This window comes from Centroberyx gerrardi, chromosome 7 (assembly GCF_048128805.1).
Source record: "Centroberyx gerrardi isolate f3 chromosome 7, fCenGer3.hap1.cur.20231027, whole genome shotgun sequence".
NCBI lineage: Eukaryota > Metazoa > Chordata > Actinopteri > Beryciformes > Berycidae > Centroberyx > Centroberyx gerrardi.
Window position 1 is genome coordinate 33,520,389 of NC_136003.1, and position 20,444 is coordinate 33,540,832.

General features: G+C 41.0%; 3 protein-coding genes across 4 annotated transcripts in view; 2 read left to right on the forward strand and 1 right to left on the reverse strand.

The window, feature by feature from the left end:
• Positions 1–7,784, reverse strand: part of LOC139926206 (protein NLRC3-like) — a 67,029-nt gene extending 59,245 nt beyond the window's left edge. The window contains exons 1-3 of one of the 2 annotated variants that reach the window (XM_078284766.1): positions 7,503–7,784; positions 6,619–6,726; positions 1,933–3,796 (exon numbers count right to left, since the gene is read on the reverse strand). In XM_078284766.1, coding sequence (XP_078140892.1) covers positions 1,933–3,796; positions 6,619–6,726; positions 7,503–7,782 — 2,252 coding nt within the window. In that variant the 5' untranslated portion in view covers positions 7,783–7,784. The remainder of the gene's footprint in view (positions 1–1,932; positions 3,797–6,618; positions 6,727–7,502) is intronic. The other variant, XM_078284767.1, reaches the window with a different exon arrangement.
• Positions 1–20,444, forward strand: part of LOC139910014 (protein NLRC3-like) — a 305,613-nt gene that overhangs the window by 246,027 nt on the left and 39,142 nt on the right. The window lies entirely within an intron of this gene.
• tanc2a (tetratricopeptide repeat, ankyrin repeat and coiled-coil containing 2a) overlaps positions 11,472–20,444 on the forward strand; it is a 30,539-nt gene continuing 21,566 nt past the window's right edge. The window contains exons 1-2 of the mRNA XM_078284957.1: positions 11,472–11,494; positions 19,309–19,394. Of these exons, the coding sequence (XP_078141083.1) occupies positions 11,472–11,494; positions 19,309–19,394 (109 nt within the window). The remainder of the gene's footprint in view (positions 11,495–19,308; positions 19,395–20,444) is intronic.

The window sequence follows — 20,444 nt, forward strand, 5'->3', positions numbered from 1 at the left end:
AATGGTCTATGCTATGTTATAGGGCTGAACGATATTGACAAAAAATCTAATTGCAATCATCATATAAACTGCGATTCAATATCATCACAAGTTTTTCTTGTTTTCTTTAAGAACTTTAAAATTGTTTAAATAAAAGTGATTTTATTAAAAAAATAGATGTCAGTGTGCAGGATTTACTGAGATTGAGTCTGATGAAAGGTTTTCACCAATACTGTACTTGATTCATGGACCAAGTATTAACCAAAATATCTTGTTGAGAAATCCATTTTGGACGCTTCTCTCTCTTAAGCAATTAACTGCAGCCTCTGCGATTTGGAAATTGCAGAAGTTCAAATTGCATTTTTTTTCAGTTAATTGTTCAACTCTACTATGTTATGCTTTACAGAAAGCCATTAAGAAGAATGACAAGATATATGAAGCAGATTTAAAGCTACACTAAGCGATTTTCCGACCACTAGAGGGAGACAGAAACCGCAACACATTTTGTAAACACACAGCAAACCTGCTGTGCTACAGAAGCCCTTAAGGACAAACCGTGCATAAAGGCTAATGGCTAAAACAAACGTACCTACGGAGAAATGACGCCGGTCACCAGTCTCACTTTGCCAGATTTTTCTCCCGCTGAAGGTCACATGACCCACAATGACAAGTGAAGAGGCAGGTAGCAAGTTTACTAGTTGAAAACGTTTCCTCGCTCGCTTCATCGATTCCAACATTACGAGACTTTTTTTCAAGGATGGGAGGGGGAGAGCGCCGCTTTCATACAGCGAGAGAGGAGACAAGCTAGTTTTAAAAAAAGGAAAAGCTGTTCGGTCCGAACTTGACAACAAGCTTTAGAAAAGAGGTGAAAACAACAACACAGCTGGCCCGCGTGTGTGGCTACTGGTTTATATCATGACGTCTCACGGAAATCTCCACATAGCACACGTTAGTTTCAGGATTGGTTACAGGGTCTGAAATCACTTAGTGCAAGTTTAAAGTGTTTTAAAAGATGATAGTGAATTTGCCAGTCCAAGTCCCTCAGGAAAGCATTCCACAGTCTAGAGGCCCTGATGGCAAAAGTGTTTTCACCTTTAGTCTGGAGTTTAGACTGAGTGTCAGTCAGAAGGACCTGAAGATCTCAGCTTGCTCTCCAGCTCAGACAGAACTAAGAGTTCTGCAGTGTAACTCAGGGCCAAAACTAGTCAAACTCTGTGAAATCTTTGTATTAATTCTTCATCAGCAGGTACCCAGTGGAAATATGTTAAATCTGGGATATATGATCTCTGCTTCACACTAGTTAAAGTCCTAGCTGCTCTATTCTGAATAAGCTGGAGATGTGACAGTGAATCTTGACTGAGACAGGAAGAGAAAGGTGCAGTAATATAAATGATATGAGATCAAAGCATGGACGATCTTCTCTCAGTCCTCCAGGTTCATGGCTGTGTATGAATTTGGATCAGAACAAAACACATTCTGGAAAATGCAGAACATTATGTTCAGTGAAATTGAAAATGCCAATGTAAAATGGTTCTGGAGTCCTGATGTAAAACCTGCAGACTCTCTCTTTGCAGATTCAGGAATACTGACCTGAGAGAGTTTTGAGAGCAGGGACCTTAGTTTGGAGAAATGTGTCAAATCAATTGAGGAAAACTGTGAATGGATCTGACCTGAGAGTCTCCAGTCTACAGTGTGGACTCCCCAGTCCAGCAGAGAGCAGCTTCAGTCCTGAATCCTGCAGGTCGTTGTTACTCAGGTCCAGCTCTCTCAGACTAGAGGACTGGGAGCTGAGAACTGAGGCCAGAGCTTCACAGCTTCTCTCTGACAGCTGACAGACACTCAGCCTGAAGGAGAATTAGTGATGAAGTCAAACAACAACTTTAAAATGTTTTCCATTTTGTACTCACATCATATTTTAATAAAGTTAATATATCCAGTCATCTTTTCACCTACAGAGCTTTATTGGAGGCTTTGACCACTGGCAGCAGCCTCAGAAGAGCCTCCTCTGAAGCAGAGTATTTCTTCAGGTCAAACTCATCCAGCTTCTCTTCTGATGACAGTAAGATGAAGACCAGAGCCGACCACTGAGCAGGGGAGAGTCTGTCTGTGGAGAGAGTTCCTGATCTCAGGTACTGTTGGATCTCCTCCACTAGAGAACGGTCATTCAGCTCATTCAGACAGTGGAACAGATTGATGCTTCTCTCTGGAGAAGGATTCTCCCTGATCTTCTCCTTGATGTACTCGACTGTTTTCTGATTGGTCTGTGAGCTACTTCCTGTCTGTTTCAGCAGTTCTCGTAGGCGATTCTGATTGGTCTGCAGTGAAAGACCCAGGAGGAAGCGGAGGAACAAGTCCAGGTGTCCATTTGGACTCTTTAAGGCCTTGTCAATAGCAATCCTGTGGACCTTTGTTGCAGATGTTTTGCTGAAAAACAACCGCGTATTTTTGAAAGTCAGCTGAGGTTCAGCCATCACATTCTTGTTGCTGTTGATGAGTGACAGGACCACATGAACAGCAGCCAGAAACTCTTGAATGCTCAGATGGACAAAGCTGAACACCTTGTAGTTGTCCTTTGGCCGGTCCTGCTTTTTAAAGATCTCTGTGAACACTCCTGAGTACTGTGAGGCTTCAGTGAAGTTAATGCCACTCTTTTTTAGGTCCTTCTCATAAAAGATCAGGTTGCCTTTCTCCAGCTGGTGAAAAGCCAGTTTTGCAAGTGTCTCAATGTACTGAATGCTGTTTTCTGTGCCATACTTCTTTTTTGTCCGATCGATCTGAAACACCAGGAACTTTGTGTACATCTCAGTCAGGGTCTTGGGCAGGTCTTCTTCTCTCTCACTGGTTTTCAACAGATCCTCCAGAACTGTAGCAGTGACCCAGCAGAAGACTGGGATGTGGCACATGATGTGGAGGCTTCGTGAAGTCTTGATGTGGGAGATGATTCTTCTGGCCAGCTCCTCATCTCTGAATCTCTTCCTGAAGTACTCCTCCTTCTGTGGGTCAGTGAAGCCTCTCACCTCTGTCACCATGTCAACAAAGTCTCCAGGGATCTGATTGGCTGCTGCAGGTCGTGTGGTTATCCAGAGGCGAGCAGAGGGAAGCAGTTTCCCCTTGATGAGGTTTGTCAGCAGTACTTCTACTCTGGTTGACTCTGTCACATCAATAGAGCGCTTTTCATTGGCAGTGAAGTCTAGTTGAAGGCGGCTCTCATCCAGTCCGTCCAACACAAACAGGAGTTTGAATTTACTCTTGTTGTAGTTTTTGTTTCCTGACTTCTGTAGTTCTGTGAAGATTTCATTAAGAGCCTCCTCCTTGATGTCTTTGGTTTCCCAGATACATTCGTGAATTAGTTCTGCAAAACGAAACCTTTCTCCTTTCAGTGAATTCAGCTGGCGGAAGGTGAAGGGGAATATGAGATGAACATCTTGATTGGCTCTCTCTTTAGTCCAGTCCAGGATGAACTTGTGCACAAGGAACGTTTTGCCAATTCCTGCAATCCCATTGGTCAGTACTGTTCTTATGGATGTGTGTTTTCCAGAAGGGTGTTTGAAGATGTCGCTGGGTTTGATTGATTCCTCTGTGTCCGCTGGCTTTCTTGATGCCATCTCAATCTGCCTGACCTCATGCTGGCTGTTGATGTTTATGTCACCTCCGTCTGTGATGTAGAGCTCTGTGTAGATATCATCCAGAGGTTTCTGATCCTTCTTCTCTAACCATCCTTCTTGTGCACACATAAAACTGTCCTGGAGGTTAGGTTGGAGCTTTTGTTGGTACCATGTGACGAGTCGTTGAGAGTCTGTTGTTCTCACCAGCAAATCTGTGTAGAACAAAGTAACACCCATAAAAAAACTAAACTGCAACTAAAAGTATTAGGCTCTTTTGTAGGTAGCAGCACTAAACAGATGCTTGTGAGACAAATAAAAACTAGCTCAGTGCTTTTTTTTGCTAAAAGTTGGTGCTCTGAGAATAACAAACATGTTCTCACTGTCAACATCAATACAATGTTTCCTTTTAAAATAACAAAAAAGGAAGGCGACATTGTGACATCGTTAACTATGGGTTGCTTTCATTCACAACATTTTTTAACTCTATTTTCCAGGGAAAGTTTTTGATGAGGACACATGCTCTTTGATGCACCCCAGCTTCACAATCACACATTTACACATTTACACCTGGGAGCTGCCCAGTACACCCACAGTCTTCTACTGGTGGCCACTGAGCAGCTCCACTGGAGCAGTTGGGGGTTCAGTGCCTTGCTCAAGGGCATCTTGACAACAGTTGTTAAAGGAAGAGGAGAGAATTACTGATTCACTTTTTCACGCAAGATTCAGTAGTTCAGGGATTTGAACTGCCGACCCTCAGGTCACAAGCCCCATTCTGCACCTGTTACTCAGATGAATCAGTACTTCAGGAGCCGTACTCACAAAGCTTCCTAGTACTAAGAGTTGGTCCTAATGGTGAAAATCTAAGAATTTTTATTCTTAGAATTAAAATAAGATTAAATCATAGTAAAGATAAAAGCTTTTCAAGAAGCTTCTTAGCCCTTAAGAGAGCTCCTAAGGTGAAAACCTGTTCAGAGTAGAGAGGAGGACTTTTAGGAGCTGAGGAGTTTCTTAAGCAGAGGAGAAAATGGTTGAAAGACACAGAGGAGGAGAAATGTTCTCCAAACGCTGAATGACAGTGAGTTAATAAAGCTACAGGTTAGATCCTGCAGGATGATGTCTGTTGCTGATCTCATTAGTGATGTGCTCACATCTCCCACTCAACAAAGCTAACTATTACACCATTAATACTATTGTAATACCCTTGTCTTACAGCCAGACTTGGGGATGTGTATTATTTTATTTCTAAATGCATATTTCATTTTGAGTTCATATTAATCCACAATTTTTTTGAGAAATAATTTCATGCCTTTAATATATTTGACTGTGGTTAATCATTTCAAAAATGTGTATGTGAGTGTAAACTGTGAATGTAAAACTGTAAACAACCGAGCTTTCTGTCAATAGTTGTATTTGATAGGAACTATTTTTTCTCAAAGACGCACTGCCTTCTCAGCCGGTGGAAGCTCCACAGAGCCAGAAGAATCCAAAAATAACTGCTGACAGAAAGTTTGGTTTTTTACAATTCTTTCCAGATAACATCCTGACACCGGTGTGATTATACTGTGAGCGTGTTTTGCAAAACAACGTTTATCATAGTTTTCAAAGATTGTGGCGTATGCCCCTAGGTTTCTACTGCAGTAGAGTCGGAGGGGGAAACCGGATGTTACCGGACGGATGGAGCAGGCGTCTAGCGAAGGTATGGTTTGTACTAATAGTGATTATGACCGAAAACATGTTATTTGGGCCCAGGGTTCAAAATACCCAACTATTCCTTTATTTGATGGTTTAACTCACAGCAGGCTGATTGTAATTACTCTCAGGTACTATTGATAAGATACATTTTCATGGTATAACTAGGAGAGAGAAAGCAAGTGGGCTACGTTTGACCCTAGACATAATATTATTCGAGATGTAACTTTCACCTGTGTTTTCCACTGAAATACTTGCACAAATAACACAAGCCTAGGGCGAAAGTCCAGGGCTAAGAAACGATTCACACAGGCAAATTCCAAAGTGGGATAACCCCGACTTTAGCCCAGGGCAGCTGGCCCTGCTCCGGAGCAGGGTTAACCCCGACTTTTCAGGGTTAACCCCAGAAAACTGTTTAAAAACCAGGGTTCTCTGTTGTCTGTGAACAGGGTTAGAACCATAGAGATATAACATGTGTGATATAACACATATAATATGTGTTATATCTCTATGGTTAGAACACTTTTGCGTCACTTGTGTGTTGTCCAATCAAATCAAACTTCTCCTTCACAACGTTGCTAAGCAACAATGCATGGCATTCCTAGGCTCGAGTGTTTTTATTACCACAGAATATTCAGACATGTAAGCCCTGGGCTAACAAGAATGCTGTGTGAATCGTTAGCCCTGGGCTAAGAGTTAGCCATGGGTTAAATGTCTGTGTGTGAACAGGGTTAAGCTAACCCTGGGCCAGCTGTTAGCCCAGGGTTAAGATAACCCTAGGCTAAGAATGTACTGTTTGAAAACCATTTATGGATATAGCGGATTACCCCGGTGTTGTCGGGGTAACTGATGGGACAGACACTCTAACTATTGATTAAACAGTGATTTTCATTTTTGACAGTATAAGTAAACTACACTTTTATTTACTGTAGACTAAATTGTATGATTATCACATGTGATTCCTTGTGTGCATTCTGAATGACTAAAAGAGGCGTGTTGAGATTTGTCCTGATGGACCAATGACAGCGTCTAAAAGAGAGCATCATACCTAGCAACAGAGTGGACCACACCTCCTCACTAAGATAAAAGTTCTTGTCCATTCCTCGCTCAGAGTCACTCTGAGAACTTTCCTAAATCACTCCTAAGCTAGAACTCCTTGCTAGGAAGTTTTAGGCAAAGTTAAGACTCAGAGGATTCTCACAATGTTTGTGAATACGACTCCAGGAGCTGTGACATCAAGTAAAACAAACATATTAACTAAATCCTTCATCGTTTTAACAGCCACACTAAATGGGCAGTGACAAGACCAACATGGCAGCCAGGAGGAGCCAGAGAATAACTTTACCTTTAGTCTGACTGCTGTCAGTGGGAAGGTGAGGAAGAGGAGCAGACTGTGGTTGAATGGAGGAAGATCCTCTGTTCTCTGAAGTCTCCCCGACATCACTGACATCCCCTGAGAGAGAGAGAGAGAGAGAGAGAGAGAGAGAGAGAGAGAGTGAGAGAGAGAGTGAGAGAGATGGACTGAGGTCTGCTGGTCCTGGTCCTGGGTTGACTGCCGTCTGAGGCCTTGTGGGTCTGATGGAGCTCAAAACCTTTTCTCTGTCTCTACAGCACTCGATAAATGGGACCAGAGTCACAGTCAGAATGAATGGGAGTCAATTCTGCTCCACAAAACTAAATGGCAGTAACTATTTTTAATGTGTTTTAAAGGTCAAATTATACCCATACATGCTCTTAAATGATACAAACAGCTGAAGTCAGCAGCATTACCCTGTACCTGAACCCTTGGGGATCAATAAAGTGGAAAACAATCACAACACAATGAGACTTGCCTTTTTGCTGCATAACATAAAACTCAAAATAAACACAGACACTCAAAAGGCAGCCTGCCTCTCTTCACACATCTACTGTCTGAAATGAATGCAGAATAACAGCAGAGCAGAAGTAAAAAACAAAACAAAAGAAAAAACAGATAAAACAGGCTGAGAAAGTGATAATTGTGTGAAGTCTCCATAGAGGCTTGGGTTAATCTTAGGGTTGGGGTTAATGTTAGAGATAGGGTTAGGGTTACATAGTCTGTAGAGAAATAGACAAGTGACACTTTGTTTATCTTCCTTTTGTTACCTGATATTTGAGTAAAGTGTTACCAGTGTTTAATTACAAATTCATGAGTCATCTGTGTCATTTCTGTTTTTCACATGTTTGTGTTTTTATCTCCCCATGACTTACCTTCGGGTCCTGAGCTGCTGTTTGACAAACTCTGCTCTAGATCATTCCTGTTGATCTTCATCAAAACCTTCTTGGTCACCTCCAGAGAGTGTTGGTTGTAGGTCTGCACCATCTGATCCACTGTGTCCAGCCTGTCTGCATTCTCCAGTCGGCTCTTTTTGATGGCCGGGAAACCTTCCAGGATGTCATCCTGCTGCAGGAACCACTGGAACTTCTTCAGCTCTTCATCTCCCAAATCCTCCAGTGTTTTCAAGAGCTTCTCTTTATCCGTCGTCATCATTGCTCCCTGGTAAAGTTCGACAATATTTTCAACTCAAGGGACAATTATGCAATTTCTCCACTGGGATGATTAAAAATTCATCTCATCACATCACATTACATTACATAACATCACAACACATCAGATCAATACCATTGTTATAATCTTGCAAAAGTACTTTGTCAGCCAGATCATAAAAGGTAATTCATAATGTAATTGGTAATATTTGTTCTATTGTCTGATCATATATAACCCTTTGGTACAAACACACAGTACTTGTATATGTATGAATTTCTTCAACAAAGTTAGAGCAGGATGATTCCCTTTTCCTCTTTAACATTCCTTTTATCTCTGTGAACTGGTTAATATTTTTATCTTTTATTGCCTGGCTGTAACTGTTTCCTGTGTTGTCAGTAACTGGAATTAAATCACACCTGACACATTCTGTGCCATGACTCTTCAATTTTTTTAATATTTTTTACTTTGAATGAAGGATCGATAGAGAAGCCCTTGAAGATCAGATGTTGGTGTAGATAAATAAAATCTGTTTATCGTTTCAAGACCCTTAGATTTTTGGATGTTATGCAAATTATTCCATATTTATCTAATATAGTGAAATGTTTTGACATTTTACCAAAATTTCAGTTTGTGAGGTAAAATTGTGAAAAAAATTCAGGTTCCTGAATTTCCCCCAGGGGATCAATAAAGTGCAATCTTATCTTATTGTAACCCACATGAAGTGGATCAGCAAGTAAAGTTCAGCTTTAGTAGTTACACTATAAGACCGCTAGAGGGCACTCGAGTCTACAGAGCCGATTGGGATTTAGAAGAGAGCGCATAAAGCTAAACAATCGTTACATGAGAAGTGTGGTACAGTTTATCAAAGGTATTTTTCTTCTTTCCTAATTACGATACAACGATTTTGGTTGCTGAGGATTGTTTTGATGCTGCGGTGCATGTTTTTGAGTCTGGATCTCTGTGAAACTGGTGAGTTATCACGTTAGCATTGCTAGATAGCTGTTAGGTTATTGTCCATATTGCTAGCTACTGAAACTGTTGGGTTTAAGTGCTGTTGAGCCTTTTCTTATTTAACAAAAACCAATCGGAGACAAAAGTAAAGACGGTACACATGTTGGTTTATAAGTTTGACCTGAGTTCTGTATAATTAAGAAGGTATCCTAATTAAATGTAGTCTTTCAGTAACGCCATTACGAGGCGCCATATTTTTCCTTCCTCATTGAGCCACGAGGCAATGCTGAAGTTTGACATGTTTTTCTTTGTGACTCCAATGCCCACAGTTTATATTGCTATAGTTAAGACAGTTTTTATGACATTTTATGCAGTTGTATTGCAGATTGTGTTGCAATGCTAAATAGAAACTGAGTATAAGATATGTTGTAAGATGAGTATAAGATATTGTAAGATGAGTGTAACATGTTTAATACGTGGTTAAACATATTCATGCAGACTGTGTTGTACATTAAGTGTCACAGCATTTATTTTATTCTGCTAAATAGTGTGAATTAGGTCAGTATTGTAATTACACAGTGATTGAGAGAATGGTAACAAACTACTGTACAGTATTAGATTTTATTTTCCTGCTGTGTGCAGGTTGGTTTTTTGTTAGTCCGCAATTTTTGCTGGTCAACTTTGATTGAAATATGGCGAGCCAGGATTCCCATCCCATCCAAGGAGCATGTGAAGTATGATCCAGCGTACCTCGTCATCACCTGCAGTTGCAGCGAACGTTCTTCTGGAACAGATGAGCTTATGAGATCTCAAACAAATACACTAACTACCTGGGTAGCACACACACACACACAACTACACACACATGGAACTTACCTTTAAGGAATACTGACGGATTGAACTGTGGACTAAAATAATTTTAGGACAAAAGACAGCATGCTGCTGTGGTGGACATTTGTTTTATTATGTGTTTATCTGCTTTACTGTGACGTGTAATTTTTGTGTGGCAATAACCTGTTCCTGTATTTTGTATTTTTTAGGAAGTTGAATGGAATCTATGTGTTGCCTGTGATGAGAAACAACAATATCAGACATTATCTCAACACTTGAGCGCATGTGTGGAGTTGTCGGTATTTTAGGTGCGTCACTCATTAAGCCATCATGCAAGTCTCTCTCTCTCTCTCTCTCTCTGTCTCTCTCTCTCTCTCTGTCTCTCTCTGTCTCTCTCTCTCTCTCTCTCTTTCTCTCTCTCTCTCTCTCTTTCTCTCTCTCTCTCTCTCTCTGTCTCTCTCTCTCTCTCTGTCTCTCTGTCTCTCTCTGTCTCTCTCTCTCTCTGTCTCTCTCTCTGTCTCTCTCTCTCTCTCTCTCTGTCTCTGTCTCTGTCTCTCTCTCTGTCTCTCTCTCTGTCTCTTCAGTGTAGAAAAGAACTGAATAAAAGTGAACACTCTGTACTTTAACATGTAGTAAGAAGGAATTTAATCCTTAGGAACAAATGAGACTTGGACTTTGTAAAGGGAGGCTATTGATAAACTCAGTGTATTAACAGTGGATCAAACTTCAGTCAATCTTATCCAAGCTGTCAGGCCTTCTGACTTCCTCATATCTCACCAGTGAAATGAGGCGTGACAACAGTCTAACTTGTGACCTGGTGTTGATTTAATCTGGCAACACTAAAAGTAAAACATGGAAAACATTCTTACAGAAGGTTCATTTTGGCCGTAAAGTCAAATGTTGGAAATCTGAGTACAATTACCTAATGAATATTCACATCTGTGAGCATTGAATACACATCTTGAAAGATTTCATCATCATATACACAGTCATACAGTCGTACAAACACAATATAATTCTCCATACTTCATGTATCAAACATGTCTAATGTTTCCTGGTAGGATCCTTACCTGGTGAACTCACATCCTGATCAAGTCAAACAGACGTTGTAATGTCATCTGTAGAGGAAACACTGACAGATGATGCTTCCTGTTGCTTCATCAGTTCTGGCTCTGTACAACCAGAAGGAAGGAGTGGGGGCGGACCCTCTATTATTTCCAGCCAATCAGAGCAGTGACTCTTTTTGGTTGCTAGAAACCAAAAGTATTGACAGGAAGCAGCCGCCTCCTCCAAGGCTGCAAACTCTCTTCACTTAGCCAACCACAAGTCATGTGACATTGTGTATGTGAGATGTGTGTGTGTGTGTGTGTGTGTGTGCGTGTGTGTGTGTGTATGCGTGTGTGTGTGTGTGTGTGTGTGTGTGCCAGTCAATGGGATGATTAAATATTCATCTCATCTCATCAATACCAGTGTTATAGATATGGAAGTCTTTCTTTGTACTTTGTCAGCCAGATCATAAAAGGCAATTGATAATGTCAATAATGTGTTGAAATTTGCTGTCTTCAGGTGCTGTGGGAAATATCAGAATTAAGAGTTCAGCATTTATGAAAAATAAATTAAATTAAACAAAGGGGTAAATATGTCAGGGAGAGTCTGTGTTTTCTTTGATCCCAAGTTGCAGAGATGTGACGTTTATGGGCAGAGAGCATTCAGATTTATTGAAGAGAATTCACCACAGTTTTGCTGCCATTTGAAAAGACATTGTGGCAATTTTGAAAAGAAAAATATTGCCTGATGGTCACAAATGAGTTTTGTTTGTATAATTTTACTACATCAGTCCACATCAGGATACAGGACACAATGTCATCCAAAACTCAACAATTTATTCCACACTGTGGCTTGTGGGCGAAATGACGATCTTAGATCATAACCGGTGAAAATCTCTCCACGATCTGCCATTACAGAGAGATCGTGAGAATCGTGATATTCTAACACAGTCCACGTATATTTTGCAATGCATTCATTCATCATAGTTGTGCTGACACCACTCACATACACTGACTTCTTCCAAACTTTACTTTCCCAACAGAACTGAGTGCACTTGTTTTTGGGGTCCCAGCTGGCCTTGACATACCAACTGGGTGGAATTTTCACTCGATATAAAGCAGCGGGACTGAAAAAAAATTCATACACTTGTGATTGAAGATTTGTGAACAGCAAACAAAATTCACGTGTGAATGTTTATCAACAAATGAACACTGTTGTGTCTCACAAGAACAAAACCTGTCCTGAGTCACAGATCTGCATCTGTACATTTTTCAGTCTCATCCTGAGGATGCAAACCGATGAGGAGACACAAATCTTTTTTGCACGATTATTCTGTAGGAAGTGGGGAAAATGTATCTACCAATCAAACTGAAGTTTCCTATAGCCAATCAGAGCAAGACTTGTAATACTGTACTTGTACTTTGTAATAACCAATCAATGAGCAGCATAATTATCCTTTCACCTTTCAATGTTGACAAGTGCAGGTGGAGCGGGAGCCTCGATTTCCTGAAATTACAATGTAACCGGGCCAATCAGGGACTGCGTCGTAGTTGATGACGTGAAATACAGGCCGCCGCTGGCAAAACAGTAACGGCGTCTCCTGAAGCAACGAGCGGTAACGTTAACGTTAGTAGAGTAAACACAGCCATAAGTGCAGTTATTGCAGAAATAGACTCAATAACAACAATTAAACAAGAACAAGAGTATGCACTAGCGGAGTTTCTCGGCGGAAAAGACGTTTTCGCCGTTCTTCCGACTGGATTTGAATTTGGATTCGCTGATTGGCTGAAGGAGTTTGTCTGTCAAGGCGAGTACTCCCGCCCACTGAAATCGATGTGGGCGGCGGGAAGTCCAGACTGATCCGTGGAGCGAAACAGAATGTGAGCTTCTGCATTGAGAAACCAGTGCCTTACAACTTCCTGTTGCCAGCTGTCCTTCACTAAATCGCTCCACAACCTGCCCAAAATTTTTTATTTGTTACATTATGTATCTAGTGCTAGGAACCATTACGATTTTGTTGTTTTTGTTGGAGTGGTTTGTCAATAAGTCGCAAAAAGAAACTTTCCACAGGAAGTTGTAATGCTCCGGTTTAGCTGTTACCATGACGATGTGAAAAGGGCCTGTTGCCTCATTTTCGAGGGAGCATCAGAGGGCTGAACAGTCACTCACCTCGCTTCATTTGACTCACTTTGTAATGGGAGAGCCCGCATCATGGTGGCGGCTCGTGCAAACATGAGGGAAATCTGAGGGTTTAGGGTCTAGGCCGAGTGTTTAGGGGCGGAATCGGGACGGGAGCCGAGACCTGAACATTCTTACTGAAAATAAAAACCAGGTGGAAACACGAGAGGTCGTCACCTAGCTGCCTGGATACTGCAAGAGTTGGCATGGCAACCAAGAAAACACCTAGCCATGCATTATGGGCTAGTCTAGTCTTGTTTATTTATATAAACAACTACATCTAATTGTTGTATAATCAACTCTACAGTGTAGAGACACTGCAAGTCATTATTTACCGTCCTTGTTTCTGCGCTCACAAATATAAAACCACAATAAGTAATATCTACACTGAGGAGAGATGTGAGGGAGTAACTGTCTCTCTCCCTCCTCTCTGTGTTTAAATGGAGGAGCTAACAGGCTAACAGGCTAACTGATCAATCACAGCTAACAGACTGTTATTCAGTTAGCTACTGACGCACTGCCACTGCTAATCTAATGTGTTACGCCAGTTGCTCTCTCTCTTTGTCTAGCTGTCTCTCTTTCTTTCTTCAAGGTCTTCAGTAAATATCTGACCTCTGACCTCTCTGTCCTGCAGAGTGAGACTTGCACTGCAAAAAATACTCATCTTGTCAAATCATTTAGTCTTTTTCCACTTGTTTCCAATGCAGTTTCACCAGTTTCAAGATTTTTCTCAAAACAAGTGTTGATATCTTGAAACATGTTAATTTTCAAGAGGAATTATCTGACTCTAATGACCGATTTTTGTTTTAGGACAAAAAGGTTTGAAGACTGAAGAGGAGATTGATTGGTGTTGTCTGCAGTGTAGCTGTGGTCCTGCGAAGTGAAGGAGAGTTGGACTCATGCTGCCTCTGTCCAACACTCACTGCTGTCTCCAGCTGTGACGTCATGTTTGTTTTAAGACTATTCTACTCCACTAATACAGTCAAAAACCTTATATCTATGAAGCATGAATACATTTTATTCTTAATTTGGTGTACATTGGCGTTAATTAGAATTAGGCGATTGAGTTAATTGATATATTGAGCTAGCAAAGCAGCTTTTGTATATCAGGTTTGGAATTTATTAAGTTTGCCCAAAGCTAACGCTGCGGCACTCGCTCTCTGTGTATTCAGTAATGCTTGCTCGTCCAGTGTTTGTATCACAGTGTGTTTGTAACTGCGGTTGCTAATCTATGTGTGACAAAAGATATTTTAGAATAAACCAATTTTCACAGTGATGGTCTCATTCTTTTTACAGCCATTATACTATCCTATCCTAACCCTATTTTGAGGCATTTTATATCCGTTATATCCTGTTAATAACACAATTATTTTGAAAATCTCCATAAGGACACACATTAGAAGTAGTGAAATTAGCTGCTGAGGCCAAAACCTATTCTGGAAAAAGATGTATTGACATTATATTTTTGTCAGAAGTTGTGTTGTGGTCCATTGACTTCATGGAGTTGGACGGTTTGGAGTCTCTCTGGAGCCTCTAGTGGACGTTAGAGGAACTGCTGCTGCTGCACTTCCGCATTGGCTTAAAAATTCACCTGAGGTTTTGGCCGCTTGGGGGCGCTACAACGTTTTATTACTTGCTACTGATTGGCCCAGCGGGAGGCTTCAGGTATTCATGGGGGCCGCCATGTTTCACTCGTTTGTGAATGCTTTGAATAGTTTCTGTAATGTTTTACTTGGAGTTTGTAGTTTTTTCTCTTTAAAGAGCTAATGTGTTATTTTGTCTGTGTGACTTTGAGGTTTAATGGCTGATGTGATGTGATGTGATGTGATGTGATGTGATGTGATGTGATGTGAAGTTTCTACTCTGTTTCTATCCTGTTTCTACTCTGGCTGCTTGGTTTACTGTGTTAAATGTGTTTAATGTTTTTACAGGTGCAGTTTCTCCTCTGACCACTAGGTGTCCTGTATTGCACGAGCAGTTCATCACGTCAACTGGTTCAACTGGAGGCTGCTAGTACAGATATTGTTATTGTCTGTAACACACACACACACACACACACACACACACACACACACACACACACACTGCAGTCTCTCTCTCTCTCTCTCTCTCACACACACACACACACACACACACACACACACACACGCACACAAATCATTGGCCACGCCCCTCTCGTGAATAATTCATCACCTCCTGTCGACCCGGAGAAGGCTCGTGCCACCGGAGCCTGCAGACTGCAGCTCGTGCTCACCGGAGGAGGAATAGTAACGTTAATACTAATATTATCCGCGTATTGATAAGGAATCAATAATATCCAGTAATGGATGAGGAATTGGACAGCGTGGGAATAAGCCTCAGACACACCGCCTCCGTCCGTTTCTACCGGGGATTTACCGGGGACGGAGACACACCGAGGGCTTGATATCAACCCGACGGCTCCCCACGTTACCGACCGACCGACCGACCGTCTGTCTCTCTGTCGGTCTGTCGGTCTGACGTCATTCTCACCGCCGGTGATTTGAGAGAGGACAAACACACACAAGGTACGTTCTTGTCCTCCTGTGTGTGTGTGTGTGTGTGTGTGTGTGTGTGTGTGTGTGTGTGTGTGAGAGAGAGAGAGAGAGAGAGAGAGAGAGAGAGAGAGAGAGAGAGAGAGGGAGGGAGACTGGTGTGTGTGTGTGTGTGTGTGTGTAGCTAGGATGGAGGCTAGCATCTCCTCACTATAGCACTATAGCTTACAGTAACTACACTAGCTCTAATATCAAAACAATAATATTATTAATAATAATGAGAACATGTGATATTATAGGATGTAATAATAATAACAGGTGATATTATATGATGTACTTTAAATAGTAATAATAATGGTGACAGGTGATATAGGATGTAATAATAGCTTACCTTGTCATTATTCATATCCACATGTAATGATTTCGACAGCCTATAGTTCATCACTGATCCCAACTCCTATAATAATACAAGCATGACAGTGTGTGATGTCATGTCATATTTCATAACCACTGAATGCGTTTCTGACAGTCTGGGATGCTTTGTCTGATAAAGCATCTGCCATAACTGTAGTGATCCTATAATAACTTTACAGGATACTATAGAAATAAAGCAGCAGAACTATAATATTCCTGTAGGTCCCTATAGGAAGGTTACAGTGTGATACTATAGGAGATAAAGAGAGGTGGGGACTCGAGTCACATGACTTGGACTCGAGTCACAGTTTTAACTGCTGGAGACTTGACTTGACTTGGGTTCTGGTGACTTGGGACTTGACTCTGACTTGTACTTTGATGACTTGAAAAGGTTTCTAAAGTCTTGACTTGAGATCTTGTGTTTGTGTAAATGACTTAGATTGAAAGTGATGAGATTTGTTCCAGCGGACGACTGAATTTAAATTCTGTTTTCTGAATTTGTATGGAATGATTGAATTTATTGAAGTTGAAACTGATTATAGAAATCAAACTCATGATGCTCTTACCAAGTTTTTATCCTATTAAAACCATATTGCATTGAAAAGTCCTAGATATTTAATCCTAGATATATAATTTATTTTCTTTAAGATATTAAATTGATACTGGACTCTTGATTTGTTCTGACTTGACTTGCTGTTCTACATTTAGACTTGAGACTTGACTTGAGACTTGTGCCTCAAGACTTGAGACTGACTTGGGACTTGAGTGAAGCTGACTTGGTCACACCTCTGGAGATAAAGGTAAACTCACTACTAAGACACACTACAAGTCACTGTAGGAAAATTATAGTGATATTACAGGAAATAAAAACAAGTACCATAAGGTCACTATAAACTCAGTATTGATTACCACAGAAACACTATACGTCACTAGTATAATATCACTGTGATATTATAGGGATTGTCCATTACACATGTTCAACACACTTGTATGTTGTTTTTGACGTGTCCTGTTGGCTTGTGACTGGAAGGGTCGGCGGTTCGATTCCCCCAGACGGGCCCGGCTCCCCCTTCCCTCGAGCAAGGCACTGCACCCCCACCTGCTGCAGTACAACACTGTGTTTGCACTGGGATGTGTGGAGGGTGTGAATGTGTACAAATACAGTGGAGTATAGTTCACTGTATGACAGATACTCCACAGGGAAGAGTGAGAGAGCGGACGAGTGAACCGTTCAGAACGCAGCTACAGTGAATCAGACGTTCAGCACTTTCTGGAAGTAGTTACTTGCTTTTCCTGGTTTTCCTGCTGTTCTCCTCTGGTCTCGTTTCTCCTGGTTTTCTCCAGACTTTGATGAAATTCCTAGTTCCGGTTGGTTGTACCGGGCCGGACGTCTGTCTGAGACAGCTGGTGGTAACAGTTGTTTTGGCAGGAAACACAATTCCTTTGTGTGGAAATGACGGGATTATCTCTCACAACACCATGTCCGTTATTAATCTGTATCACTCCGCTAGCTGTGTGGGTGTGTGTGGGTGTGTGTGGGTGTGTGTGTGTGTGTGTGTGTGTGTGTGGTGGCTTTCTTGGATTGTTCTGCTGAGTTTGTTTTTCTGCTCTTGTCTTTTTAAAGGCTGTAGTGGTGAAGTCTGAGGCAATGATCAATGATCGTCAATGATCATTAAATTGATAGATGATTAAACTCTAATATATCCAGTGGGTGTGTGTGTGTGTGTGTGTGTGCGTTCGTGTGTGTGTGTGTGTGTGTGTGTGTGTGTGTATCTAGTAAGTTAAAAGGAACAGTTTCCCTTTCACACCATGGTAGATCTTAACCCCAAAGCTCCAGTACATTTCACTATAGATGATCAGAAAAATCGTGTAGGTCAGTGGTTCCCAAACTACGGTCAAGGGACCTTTAGGTGTCCTTATAGTCTAAACCTTTATCAGATGAGTCTAAACCTTTATCAGATGAGTCTAAACCTTTATCAGATGGTCTAAACCTTTATCAGATGGTCTAAACCTTTATCAGATGAGTCTAAACCTTTATCAGATGGTCTAAACCTTTATCAGATGAGTCTAAACCTTTATCAGATGGTCTAAACCTTTATCAGATGGTCTAAACCTTTATCAGATGAGTCTAAACCTTTATCAGATGGTCTAAACCTTTATCAGATGAGTCTAAACCTTTATCAGATGGTCTAAACCTTTATCAGATGAGTCTAAACCTTTATCAGATCAGTCTAAACCTTTATCAGATGAGTCTAAACCTTTATCAGATGGTCTAAACCTTTATCAGATGAGACTAGACCTTTATCAGATGAGACTAGACCTTTATCAGATGAGTCTAAACCTTTATCAGATGAGTCTAAACCTTTATCAGATGGTCTAAACCTTTATCAGATGGTCTAAACCTTTATCAGATGGTCTAAACCTTTATCAGATGAGTCTAAACCTTTATCAGATGAGACTAGACCTTTATCAGATGAGTCTAAACCTTTATCAGATGGTCTAAACCTTTATCAGATGAGACTAGACCTTTATCAGATGGTCTAAACCTTTATCAGATGAGTCTAAACCTTTATCAGATGGTCTAAACCTTTATCAGATGAGACTAGACCTTTATCAGATGAGTCTAAACCTTTATCAGATGAGTCTAAACCTTTATCAGATGAGTCTAAACCTTTATCAGATGGTCTAAACCTTTATCAGATGAGACTAGACCTTTATCAGATGAGACTAGACCTTTATCAGATGAGTCTAAACCTTTAGCGAAGCTCCCAATGGCAAAAAGTAGAAGATTGTGGTAGTATTGCTCATTTTTTGTCAATCTCTGAAAAATGTTTTGAGATGTAGATGATGATGAGATGTTTTCCTCTTCTTCAACAAGCTTCTCTTTCTTTGTAATATTGTTTAATGACAGTTCCTCGCTAGCTTCTTTTCCCAGACAGTGCCGGGTGCAGATGGGTGTAATCCCTCGTTAATCTGCCTATCCCTGTAGTTTAAGCTCGGGGTTTAATGCTACTCTGATTCGAAGCCCGCCTGCCCGCTCACTCATTAGCTTAATTATATCACTCACACAGCGTCAGTAGTGCTAATTAAAGGAATACACAAGGCCTTTGTCTAATGTTGAAGGGCCATTCCAACATGTTTTGAGTTTTCTGCTAATTTGTTTTTTACGTTTTCCATCCCTTTAAAGTTAATTCTGTTTTTAAATGCCTGCACCAGGATTAAAGATATTTTGAAATCAGTGTTTCCAAACCTCTCAGCCTCATTCACTCCCATTCAATTACAAACAGAAAACAACTGCAGACTTCTAATTCAGTCGGTAAAGTTAATCCATCACTGTGAATGAGAAGCAACAATCTGCATCAGAACGAAAATATCAGGCTGGAAACTTTGACGTTCTGAAAGAAGTTGCGGTCACCGTTTCCTACGGGGGGGTCTTACTCCCGTTTTCTGCTTCTCTGATTTCTGCGTTTTCCTCTTCAAAATAAAGTGCGTTTTACAGTCGAATGTAACGTATACGTAATGTAAAGAATGCGGCGGTGCTTACATTTAGGTTTTTATACTTATGCATTGATGTGTGTTGTTGGTGTGATTGCAGTCTGCTGCTGACGGAAGTGGGCGACGCCCTAACAACACACGTCATGATCGCCCCTACGATCGACCAATCAGAGAGCGCGACTCTGCGTAGACTCGACCTGAAGTTCATTTATATGTTTGGACAGGTTCCAACTCCTACACTGAGAGTCTTTTCAACCACAAATATGCATCAAATAGCATCAGTTTATGTGCAGAGGTGCTATTTTCATTAAAGTATAAAATGTGCTTTAATCTTTCAGCCAATAGCTAATGTTCTCTGTGGTTCCGTTAGGCCCCGCCTCCTGTCAATCAACCCAGTCAAGCCAACAGACGAACCAAATCAAGACTCTTCCTCCAGCTCCAGTCTGGAACATGACACAGAAACCAAAGCTAGATTTAAACTGCTGCTCTCTTCTTCACTGGGAGGAACTCAGAATATTTAGACAGCGTTTATTTCAAAATGTTTATTTTAAAAAACAACTAAAATATATATATATAACCTTTATATAACTAGGAAGTCACATTGAGATTAAAACCTCTTTTACAAGCGAGACCTAGCCAAGACAGGGTGAAATAGCAGCATCAAACACATAACAGGACAACAACATCAAATCACAACAGCAACAATAGGTGCAACACAGTGCATAAACAAAAACAAGGCAGCAATATTTAGTCATGTGTTTGTTAGTTGAAGCGACTGCAGCTAACAGTGACCACTTCCATTATTCTAAGTTTAAAATCATTTAAAGAGATAAGGGTCTCTAGTTTGAGATTTGCCTGCAAATTGTTCCAGGACCGTAGTAGAACAAAAAAAATAAATAAAAATAAAGCAAAATACAGCAAATATCTGATAAAAGCTGGAAAGCGATCCGCAGTGATGTAAAACAGGCTCTGGTTCCTTATCTGATACTGACTGGTGACTGAAGGATGCTCTGATGCAGCTGGGCTGTAGTTACAGATAGATGTGGATTCATTCAGCTGATGCTGTGATCCTGAGCGGCTCAGCGTCGCTTCAGCCGCCAAAAAAACGTCATCATAAAAATTTAATTGCACCGACGTTCAACAGTCACACAGAGAGTGTCGTTTCCCACGGGTTGAAACGGCGAAACAGAGACGCGGTGTCGTTTACGTTGTCTACTTCTGCCACTGAGCTAAAGA